The sequence below is a fragment of the Anabrus simplex genome, chromosome 1 (assembly GCF_040414725.1).
Source record: "Anabrus simplex isolate iqAnaSimp1 chromosome 1, ASM4041472v1, whole genome shotgun sequence".
Lineage (NCBI taxonomy): Eukaryota > Metazoa > Arthropoda > Insecta > Orthoptera > Tettigoniidae > Anabrus > Anabrus simplex.
Genome location: NC_090265.1, coordinates 1,354,811,234 through 1,354,823,575, shown reverse-complemented (window position 1 = coordinate 1,354,823,575; position 12,342 = coordinate 1,354,811,234). Strand labels below are relative to the sequence as shown.

Here is a 12,342-nt window from a genome sequence, read left to right as displayed (position 1 = left end):
CAATTGTAATGAATAGTTCCCTTCTCGATTTGACTTGCAGAAGGTAAGTGAGCATGCAGTTTTGTTTAAAACTCCCCTACCCGATTGTGTTTGGCAGTAGGCAAGGGTGCCCGCCATTATAAAGAAATGTACTCATCTAAAATGTGACTGGCATTAGGCATAGTGGCCTGCTATTTTGATGGAAACTCACCAACTTGGTGTGACTGGCAGTACGCTGGCTGGCAGTAGGAAAAGGGGCCTGTCATTATAATGATAACTGCACAACTCAATTTCGAGTGATAGTAGGGTAATTGCCTGCCATTATAATAAAAACTGTAATCTGTCTGGAGGTAGGAAAGGGGGGCTGCCATTTTAACGAAAACTCCCCAAATCGATTCTGTCCGCATAGTAGGCAATGGGGCCTGCAATTATAATGTAAACTTCCCAACCTGATTGTGAATGCCAGTAGGCAAGTGAGCCTGCCGTTATATCACAAATCCGTAACAAACACTTTACATTGGAAACGTACGGGGACCTCCCCATGCTCTTTCTCGGATAACGCTAAGAGACATGCAATTTTAAAACTATCTTATTTACTGCATGTACACTATTTACTTCGATATTCGAATACAATGTAGAATACCGTAGCGAAGCACGGGTACATTCGCTAGTTTAAGAATAAAAGAAGAATAAAACGTGTGGGAAACCTGCAGTACGGGAAATACTAATCAAACATTTATTAAAGCTTTTTCTGTGGTTCAGTGGTAATGTGCTGGCCTCCAGATCTCAAGATAACAACAGGTTCAAAGCCGGTGGAGGCAGTCAGATTTTTGAAGGGTGGAAAAAGTCCATTCGACACTCCACCTTGTACACACATACATCCCTGATCAGCATAACGAATATCTTCCCCTATAATTATTTTCGGTCACTTTCAATACTGGAGTTTATAATCGTCGTACCGTAAAATCTTCGCTTTTCAGGAGATTACTGGTATTGTTAATTTAGAAACGTGCTAGCTAGTTAGCTAGTAGAGCTAAACCTGCGTGATGGGTGTTTGACTATGTAACAAAAATTGGGCAAACTTAATGCCTTCCTTTTTTCCACAAATACCGTCTTTTAACTTGAATGGTGTAGAAGTACTACATTATAATGATCCTGAATTGATTACACTATTACATAAATACATAGAATTTAGAAGTCAGTGGTTTAAGTTTCCATTCAACATGAAAATCTCGTGGAGATATTGTTCACTACTTTTACACAGATCGTGAATGTCTGTGTGTCAAGCTGTGAACTACGAGGGTTATCCTGAAACTCCGGCCAAAAACGATTGGGCCTCCACATTTTCTATTTCCAATTTTAAACACAATCTCCAAGTCATGAATCCATTACAAGTTGGTAGATAACGTTTGAGACACAGAGGATAGTTAAGTTTTTTTCCTACAATGCAATAAGAAATGAAAGATTATGCCATACCTACAAGGCATTCTGTAATATTAATAGCGATGGAGAAAATTTCGTATCGTTGGCTTCCTGCACGTTAGAAAATATACTGTATATGCAACACATTTGCGACATCCCACTGTATAATAAGACCGTTAGCAGATGTAATAGGTGGTTCATACTTCACATGAACGTACTCGCAATTTGACGACAAATTCATATTCACACATTTTAAACTCGGTACCTCTCGCTTTTGATCGATTTCGTTATTTATTGACGTTAATCCTACCTTAAACTTGTTCCTAATTCACGTAGTTCTTCAGTCAAGAAGAGTATAATTTCACCTTTGGCGTGTTTTCATGTCACAGGTTTAATAAAAACTATTTCCTGTGTTTTCTTGGCAGGTATGCTGACCCTGTGGTTATTAATTCCTCATTTTCTAATTGGCTACTATCACCTGGACATGTTGCCCACGTCATCGACAACTTTCACGCTGATTGGCACTGTTGATATAACCTTACGCCGTTGTCTTTCCTTTGATTGGTTATTCTTTGTAATTTGTTATTTAAGCTTTTCTAAATTATTTATTGAATGTTATTACTAACATTCCTTCAAGACCTTTTTACGGATTGTTTTGTATTTTTTGTAGCCTTAATTATTAGTTTTCAAGCACTATTTTTCGTCTTCCACCTCGAGGACATTCCATCTCTCTACATAACGCTAACAGTAGACTCGCTAGCTTGCTGGAGGATGAGCTTGACTGCCGTAGTGGAAGGACGTGTTCCTCTCACTCGCTCTCTCTCTCTCGTCGCCAGGTGATCTGTACTTTCCATGTACCAACCAGGCAATTGTAATTGATAGTGCATCTTCCGAAAGAGCAATGTCTACTGTTCGTACTTTTAAGTACGCAGTACGAGCATTGTCAGGAAGCACTTCTCAGTGCTAGCTCTTTTCCAGGTTTACTTCAAGAAACGTCACGAATGGCGGAACTGCTCGACTACCTACCAGGGGGCTACAGGGAAGCAGTGGTGGAGGTTATTCAGTGGGTCGACCACAGGACCGTCCCGCTGAACCTGGCCCTCCCTGCTCTGGTGGTATACTATCGACCGGGACACGATGGCTACAGCGAGACCTACCTCATCAACGAATCCCTCAACAGGCTAGAGGGGCATGCAGGGAAGGACTTCTCAACCGACGCCATCGAGAACATCCCGAACTGGGCGATAATCATTCGCCCCATGGATCCAGGCCAGATCGGCCTCTATGAGAGGAGCTTTTCTGTATTCTTTCAGGTCAGCCAACTACCAGGCCAGGGAAGCTGCCCAGCCGGCATCGGCAGCCAGGAGGCACCCGCCCAGACGGAGCCAAGGACCGAGGACGGCAGCGGTGCACCGAAGCGCCGCGACGACGCGACCCCTGCTAGGAAGCTGTAACTTCACGAAGTACACACAGACCAACTAGGCCGCCAACCAGGAACGTTGACCACCTGCCAGGGCGAAATGGACGCAGACCCAGGCCTACCAGGAAGGGCCTTTTACCAAGGCGCAATCCATGAAAGCGCCCCTGACGACGGACGGCAGCACAGCAGTGTCCAGAAGGACTGATCACCTCAATAACTGGACTGGCGAGGAATAGGAATAGGCTTATGACTTGTGCATGATACCTGTTCCCAACTAACACAATTACCTGGACCTCTCCAGAACCACATCCTTACATGTGCTATCTACAAAATGTCAGATTTTACATGTAGGCATCTTTCTATTTCCGCCTATGTGGTTTTGTCCTGACACTTATTGCCCGATTACACCACTATTGATACCCACCACCACATCTGGCCTGGTAACATGCTGAGCGTGGGGACAGCCAGATACTCCTGCAGTATCACACATCCACTCCTCCCTGCTTTCATTCTGTTCTTTGAGCTAATAGCATGTCGGAGGCCATGCAGATTTAGTCGATGTTTACGCGGGGGGAGTAGGCTTCGGGGCCTTCCCCGAAGAAAAAAATACCGCTAGCTTGCATTCAGCCGCACTCAGCCAGAAGGTCAACCACTTGCTAGTGCATATGTGTGCCTTTGCTGGAGCTATGAGTCACGCCATCATGTCACGAAGCAGCTAACATAAACTACAGTTGCCACTGCGTGGCAAACTCTTCACGTTCAACGCAGAAACAAAGAAGCATATCAAATGGCAGTTTGGACTCTGCATTTAACGGCGATTTATTCATCGGTCTTTCTTCCTGTTCGCCAGTAGCGCTAAGTACTCATGGCTTTTCTTTTTAAAAGCATTGCTGACGACCGGTTCGTCTACCCGCCAGTGAAGAACTGTTCACCTGGGTTTTTTTCTACTAGTCATCGAAATTTTGTGGCTGAAGTCATTAAATTCCGTTATCTGGTTTTGCTGAACTCTTTTTCCCTGGAGGAGTGCTACAAATCTTATCTCTTCAAGAGCTTTCACTCTAGTTAAATACCTTTTTGTGAATTTTGGTCATTCAGTTTTCTTTTCTCAATTTAAACTTAACGTTTTCTTGTAATATTTAATTAACTTTAATATTTTCTTGTTATCAATACTTTTCAAACTTCAATTATTTTTTAGAAATTAGTAATTCAACAATGTAGTTTATTTCTTTTCGACTTGTGCTGAATTTTTTCAGTTTCAATAAGATATCAGTCTTATTTATATTCAATATTCAATTTAATGTGCACTACCCGAGACAGTTTAGCTCAAGGTCACGCACTTAACTCTCTTTAAAGATTGTAAAAATATTGTTACGTTGAATGTGATTTTTATTCTTATGTATTCATAAGACTGTTAAAATTAATTGTATAACTATTGTTCCTTATAACCCGCTATTCTGTTCTCACTTTATCCCCGAAAAGTTACGATCCTTTCCTAAGTTTTCTCCAATAGGCATCTAAAATAGAGATTATTAATTATAAATCATTTATAATAAGCTATTCCTTTATCCAGTTTTTAATAATAGTCGATCTCAATTAAAATACATCTCAATGAATATAATGTATAATGAAATGATGTAATTTAATAATTATGGATACTCTGACAGGGTATAAGGTTATTTATATGTATCATTGACGAATTTTTCACATATTTCAAAAATGCCTTGTAAGGGGTATCTAAATGTAACGTTAAGTCCACACTTACCCGTCAAGAAGCATCTCTCCACGGTTCTTCACCCAGTAGTTGATAGTGTTGGGAAAAGCTTCAACGTAACACTCCAGCTGCACGTCCGTACCCAAAGGCGCACCCAGAAGCTGATTTGGTACTTTCACACCAGGTGCAACTGAAAGATCAATTAGTCAGTGTTAATTACCTTAAATTTACCGCCTTATTTCAAAGGAAATTAAAGGATCGCATACTTATCGTGAAATATTAATGAAATATTCACGATAAATATATCCGAGAGTAAATTAAATGAGTGAAATATTTATCTATTCAGATTACTGCAAAGAGTAAGTAATTACCCTACATGTAGCGTGTTACTCATATTCGTCAGTGTATAGAGAGTGTAGTTTGTGTGGTTGTGATGAATATCAGATAAATTATAAAAAATTCTATGTTCTGTATTCATTAGTATGTAGGGAATTACATTTTCACAATTCTCACTCCAATTACAAATACATTTTGCCTTATCTTGTCTCATAAATCGTTTATTTTCAACTTTTCCCTATTTTAAATACAATGGTTAACGAGACGTTAATGTCAAATTTGAAAAACATTAACTGGTTACTTTTCGCTTTAAAATACAGGTTAAATTTCGCCAGGCACAAATGTTTAATATATCAACTTCTGTCCCATATAAATTTATGATAATCTTAATTAATTAATTAATTAATTAATTAATGGATTATCCAGAAAGTTATTAAAATTTACAATGGCGTATATAAATAAAACGTCAGATATTAAGAAAATATTTATATTCGAATAATAATCTAGTATCTTATATTTGACTTTAGTGCATCCTTCGGAAAATGTGAAAGTTTCGTCATTTGGTCTGAGTCACCGAAGTACATTGCGATAACGTTGAAATAAAAAAAATATTTTTTCAGTTTACAGAATAATAAACGAAGAGATGTAGGATAACTTAGGGATCAATAAAAATCCATGAAATACTAGATCTGACTGTTGAGAGACTCAGGTATAAGAAGAGGGTAATGAAGGTTACTGTTCAATGAAGTAGTCAGGAAGGGCAAGGCAGCTAAGATTTTATTCAAAGAGAAGGGAAGTTTAATGAAGGTTAAATATTTATAGTAAATGTACAACTAAGCACAGGAAATATCGACGCACATAACTAGTATGGTCTCAGAGAGGAAACTGCTCCCACGTAAAAAATAAGAGACAGGAATATTGGCCAACGGTATCAAGGGAATGAAGTAAGTGATAATGGACTGGAAAGCGAAAACACATCGACTATGGTAATTTGAGAGACTCAATTTTCAGGTCAAAGTTACGAATAACCTTAGGACACCTCAGTAAAAGCAAATCACCTAGAATTTATTGATAACATAAGCTCATAATTGTTACTTGTTTTGTGCGAAGCTATCGCGGGAAAATCATACCATCTATAAAGAAGAAACAGGTAAATGTGAAAACTCCAGTTCGTTAATTTAGTATCAAACGCACGCATCATTTCAATACGAATTATTTAGAGAATGGGAGCACAATTTGAAGCTGAACTGGCACGAAATCAAATAGTCATCATCATCATCATCTGTTTACCCACCAGGGTCGGCTTTTCCCTCGTACACAGCGAGGGATCTCACCTCTACCGCCTCAAGGGCAGTTCCTGGAGCTTCATTCTCTTGGTCGGGGATCAAACTGGGGAGAATGACCAGTACCTCGCCCAGGCGGCTTCACCTGCTATGCTGAACAGGGGCTTTGTGGAGGGATGGGAAGATTGGAAGGGATAGGCAAGAAAGAGGGAAGGAAGCGGCCGTGGCCTTATGTTAGGTACCATCCCGGCATTCGCCTGGAGAAGAAGTGGGAAACCACGGAAAACCACTTCCAGGATGGCTGAGGTGAGAATCGAACCCACCTCTACTCAGTTGACCTCCCGAGGCTGAGTGGACCCCGTTCCAGCCCTCATACCACTTTTCAAATTTCGTGGCAGAGCCGGGAATCGAACCCGGGCCTCCGGGAGTGGCAGCTAATCACGGTAACCACTACACCACAGAGGCGGACAAATCAAATAGTCTTGCAATATAATTTAGAAACACGCGAATTAATGATTGGCATCGTCCATCGAGTGAGTGTCTGAGCAATTTGGGTCACGTAGCTTCCATTCAGGAGATAGCGGGTTCGAAAACCACTGTCAGCAACCCTGAAGATTGTTTTCCGTGGTTTCCCATTTTCTCACCAGGCAAATGCTGGGGCTTCACCTTAATTAAAGCCACGGTCGTGTCCTTTCCACTCCTGGCACTTTTATATCCCAACGGCACCATAAGGCCTATTTTTCTACTACAAAAATAAACATACAGTAGGTTTGATCATAGGACACCGAATGAAAAAAAAAAAACAAATTCAGATAGCCTAATGGAAGCGGTACGGAACTATTGCCTTCTAGTTTTTCCTCAAAAACTGTTGTAGATATTTACCTGAAATATACTTGTAATTTTCAAGCCTTCGTGGCTCAGGCGGCAGCGTGTCAGGCTCCCACCGCTGGTTCCGTGGTTCGAATTCCGGCCACTCCATGTGAGATTTTTGTTGGAAAAAGCGGAGCCGGGACAGGCTTTTCTCCGGATACTTCGGTTTTCCCTGTCATCTTTCATTTCAGCAACACTCTCCACTATCATTTCATTCCATCTGTCAGTCATTAATCATTGCCCCAGAGAAGTGCGACAGGCCTCGGCAGCCGGCACAATTCGTATCCTCGCCGAAGATGGGGTCTTCATTCATTCCATCCCCGACCCGGTCAATGACTGGAAAACAGGTTGTAGGTTTAAATTCTTGCATTATTATTATTATTATTATTATTATTATTATTATTATTATTATTATTATTATTATTATTATTATTTTTTTGCTATGGGCTTTACGTCGCACCGACACAGATAGGTCTTATGACGACGATGGGATGGGAAAGGCCTAGGAGTTGGAAGGAAGCGGCCGTGGCCTTAATTAAGGTACAGCCACAGCATTTGCCTGGTGTGAAAATGGGAAACCACGGAAAACCATCTTCAGGGCTGCCGATAGTGGGATTCGAACCTACTATCTCCCGGATGCAACATAGTAGGTTCGATTATTATTATTATTATTATTATTATTATTATTATTATTATTATTATTATTATTATTATTATTATTATTATTATTATTATTATTATTATTATTATTATTATTATTGCAATTTGTTTTACGTCGCCCCGACACAGATAGGTCTTAGGCGACAATGGGACAAGAAAGGGCTACGAGGGGGAAGGAAGCGGCCGTGGCCTTAATTAGCAGTGGCCTCCTATCATAGGGACCTGGGTTAGATCCTCGGTATGGTCTAGGATTGAAGTGTCGTTTGGTTACTTTCTCCATCTTGGGGGCTGGACGATTGTGATCGACCTAATAAACATATTCACCTACACGCAACATATGACGCTACTAACTACCACAGAAACGCACAAGAATGAATACGTCCATCCGCAGGAAGTTAACATCAGAAAGGAAACCCGGCCATAAAACAGGACTAACCTTTACGCTACTGTGCTTATCATCTTCCTACAACCTGCAACCTCTTTTCCAGCCAATGACTGGACCAGGGGTGGAATGAATGAAGCCTCCGTTTTGCGGCGAGAATAGAAATCGCACCTGATGCTGAAGCCTGTCGCAGTCCTCTGGGGCAATGATTAATGACTGACAGGTAAAATAAAATGATAGTGAAGAGTGTTGCTGGAATGAAAGATGACAGGAAAAACCGAAGTATCCGGAGGAAAACCTCTCCGGCCTCCGCTTTGTAAAGCACAAATCTCATATGGAGTAACCGGGGTTTGAACCACGGATCCCAGCTGTGACTGCCGTCTGGGCCACGGAATTTCGAGAGGTAATATTCCTTCCTTTGTCTCTCCTGATTAAATTGAAGAAGAGTAATTATCTTCTTTTAATACCCTTTAAAAAACATCGTCACCTTTACCAGAGGAGACGTACCATGCCTTGTATGTCCTAGTCAAGAACAAGGATCTGCACCTGATCCTTTCTTGTGTCAGTCTCCGATGAAACCTTTTAATGCACCTGACGATTCGACCAACTTTGGTGATTGATTGATCGGCTGGGTGACATACCAGCTAGTTGGTCATAACATACACACGATGTTAACAGCAACCTAACTGAAGAAATGGCGTTCGTTTGTTGCTTAAAGGAGCTTAACAGCTAGGTCATTGACCCTAACTGAAGAAAAATTAAGAATTCTGGAAATTATAACTCTAATTCTACTCGGGTGATTAAACGTTGAACGCGTGAATAATATTAGTCTATGATTCTGTATGTGCAGGGAAATTCTTCGGCCTGCATGTAATTTTCTTCTCCCTTTCTCTCCCAGACTGCTGATTGGTTGTTTAATCATATCATCACGACGGAGGTCATCTGATAGGAGTGATGATACTTAACCTTCCTTTATTTCCTAATACTATGGCATACGTTGTGAGTATTTGAGGTTCAAATGCTAGTCATGTACCTCTATAGAAAACTAAGAATAACGGCCGAGTGGATTCGTCGTGGTGATCACACGACACCTCGTAGTCTGCAAGCCTTAGGGATGAACAGTTGTCACTGTTGAGCCATTGTATTTGGTTCGGTTTATGCTGGTCGTGTTGAAACTGGGAAATGTCGATATATCAATAATGGACGGATCATAAGAATTTGACGTGCAAATGAAGTTTTCTAAGATTGTCTGAAGTCAGTAGTATCCTTATGTGGTTCTTTGTTTAGTTATCAGTCACATTGTAGTCAGTCAAATAAAATATTTTCTCGTCTTTGGTACGAATGTTTCAAACGTGAGTTTCGAAATTTCTTATGAGTTCTAATAAGCGGTGGATGTTTGGACAAGGTAAGGTGAGGCTGCTTACAGGTATAACACAATATTTATTATATTGCAAATTTAGTAGAACACATTAAGGTAGAGTCGACCATTACTTAACGCAAGTAAATCGTTTCTGGATTCTGCGAGCGTTATAACGGTACTCCATTATCATCGCCATTTCGATCCTCTTATATATCTTGATAATAGATAGCGTTACATGTCTGTGACATATCTGTAAGATCTCCGCAGTTATTCAACCAATGACCGCTCTCATAGTTTGGGCAATCAAAGTGTTAAGCGTTGCTTTTTACAGACGGCCAGTTAGTCAAAAACTGCCAAAGTAACATGACCTCTTCAAGTTTCCAACTTATCATCAATTTTCGATGATATATAAAGCAAAGAAATACTTGCCTTATTTCACTGGTAAGATTTTAAACGTGTTTGGAATGTAAGTTAATTGTGTTTAAATTCCTCTATGTCCTTTTCTGTTAGTATTTCTCTACTTCCGTAACTTAATTGAATTATTTTTAATTTAAACTTATATTCTTGGCTTACGCTGACACCCTTTACAGTCATAATTTTCTTTAAAATCTCTCCAGCAATTGCAAGCCTCAGCGTAAATTATGAAACATGTATTATACTGTGGATAATGAAAAACCCTGCCCTGCTTCATCTAATATTGCTGCCTCTGCCTTTGGTATTACCAGGTGCATGCATAAGTTTGCCGGTTTTGTGGTAAAAGAAACACCCAATTTTCAAGGGAAACTCATTTTTCGTTTATTCAAAATATTGGCCATCAGCTTCTACACACTTCCCCCCATCTTTCAGGTATGTTCCAACTTCCTCGAAATTGCTGAAGTGCTGCTCTGCGAGTGCGTGCCCCATTGATGCAAAGAGGTGATAAGTCGGATGGCCCCAGGTTGGGAGAGTTCAGCGGGTGCGGAAGGATGTCCCATCCAAATGACTTCAAGGTGCCTTTCACTGGTTTTGCTGTGTGAGACAGCGCACTGTCGAGTAACAAAATCACTTTGTCATGTCTTCTGGCCCATTCAAGTCGTCTTTCGATCAATGCGTGATTTAAATGAATCATTTGTTGGCGATAGCGTTGTGGATTAACGGTTTCATCCAGTAACGCCTGCAATTGCTCGTCTTCGCAATTTTGTGGTTTACCAGAGCGAGCACTGTCTTTCACATTGCAATAACCACGTTTAAATTGTCCAAACCATGTCTCCCATGGAGCGTGTTCACTATATGTTTCTACCAGCAAACGATGACTTCCACAGCCTTTTTATTTTGATTAAGTAAGAAAAACACTGTCCGCCTCTGTGCTGTAGTGGTTAGTGTGATTATTTGCCCACCCCAGACGCCCGGGTTCGATTCCCGGCTCTGCCACGAAATTTGAAATGTGGTACGAGGGCTGGAACGGGGTCCACTCAGCCTCGGGAGGTCACCTGAGTAGAGGGGTGTTCGATTTCTTCCTCAGCCACCCTGTAAGTGGTTTTCCGTGGTTTCCCACTTCTCCTCCAGGCAAATGTCGGGATGGTACCTAATTAAAGGCCACGGCCGCTTCCTTCTCTTTTCCTTGTCTATCCCTTCCAAAACTTCCCACCCCACCACAAGGCCCCTGTTCAGCATAGCGGGTGAGGCCGCCTGGGCGAGGTAATGGTCATCCTCCCGAGTTGTATCCCCCGACACAGAGTCTGAAGCTCCAGGACACTGCCCTTGAGGCGGTAGAGGTGGGATCCCTCGCTGTGTCCGAGAGAAAAACAGATTACGAACGAACGAAGAAAAGCACTGCGTGCCGCAAATGTTAATTTTCAGGCACAAACGTCGACATGATCACTGAACGATACAACACAGACGCTAGTGTTTCGCGGACTCAGTGTGTTGGTAGGTTAAAGTCAGACGAACAAACTGACTTATGTGTCAAATTCATACGCTGGGTATTGTTCGCTGGCGCCATCTCTTAGTGGAACCGGAAAAGACTTATGCATACACCTGGTGTTTGTTAGATTCCGTGTATTCCTACCAATTTTCTTCACCTGCGTGTATGACACAGGGAATACAACTATTTATGTTTACTTGAGGAATTATACACATATCAAGAAGAGAGGAAGATGAACCTATATTTGGAAGAAAAAACGTTTCAAAATAAGCTCGTGCTTCAGAATCACACCTACAAGATTTGAGCTATTCATAGATAATATGCTGAAAACTTACAACTTCAAAGGACAACCCTTCAAAACGACCGTGTGGAAGGTTAGGTGTGGAAGGAGGACGCCGAAGAGCTACTTTGGCAGGAACACCTCATCACAATATCTACTCCCAGAATTTTTTCGGCCGGGCAGCCTTCACCTTTAATCGCAGCTCAGCCGACCGCAACAAAGCATAAACAGGCAGACGCCTCGTTGGCTGTCACCTCCCCCATCCACCATGCCCTACGTATACATCCCAGGAATAGACCTTACAATCTCAGAAAGTGACATTTACCAAGAGCTCAATGCAGCAGACCCTCAGGTGGTTAATGTATTCAGACCAGACGATTACCGCACCAGGATGCCTACAGCGCACATCATAATACAAACCAGCGGAGAAGAAGCAGAGCGCCGCCTGTTCACCTCCGGAGCAACATTCCGAGGCAAGAACTATTCTGTGATACCACCTCCCCAATCAATACTGAACCAGCTACAGAACGATCCTGGCCTCGTACCCCTTCTCCATGAGCCCCCACCCCCGATAACAACAACCACTACCACCACCACAATTACTACCTCTCCCTGCAATCTGGCATCAACCGTGATCACTACCAGCGTAACCTGCCACCCCTCCCCAGTCATGTCATCATCTCTCCCGAATCCCACGTCACGCTCACCCCTGCAACCCCCCATCACTACGCAGGAA

The 12,342-nt window shown here is 41.8% G+C and overlaps 1 protein-coding gene across 1 annotated transcript in view; it reads right to left on the bottom strand.

Moving 5' to 3' along the window:
• LOC136859000 (lachesin-like) overlaps positions 1-12,342 on the bottom strand; it is a 1,149,967-nt gene that overhangs the window by 470,756 nt on the left and 666,869 nt on the right. Inside the window, exon 5 of the mRNA XM_068225763.1 lies at positions 4,584-4,722. Coding sequence (XP_068081864.1) covers positions 4,584-4,722 — 139 coding nt within the window. The remainder of the gene's footprint in view (positions 1-4,583; positions 4,723-12,342) is intronic.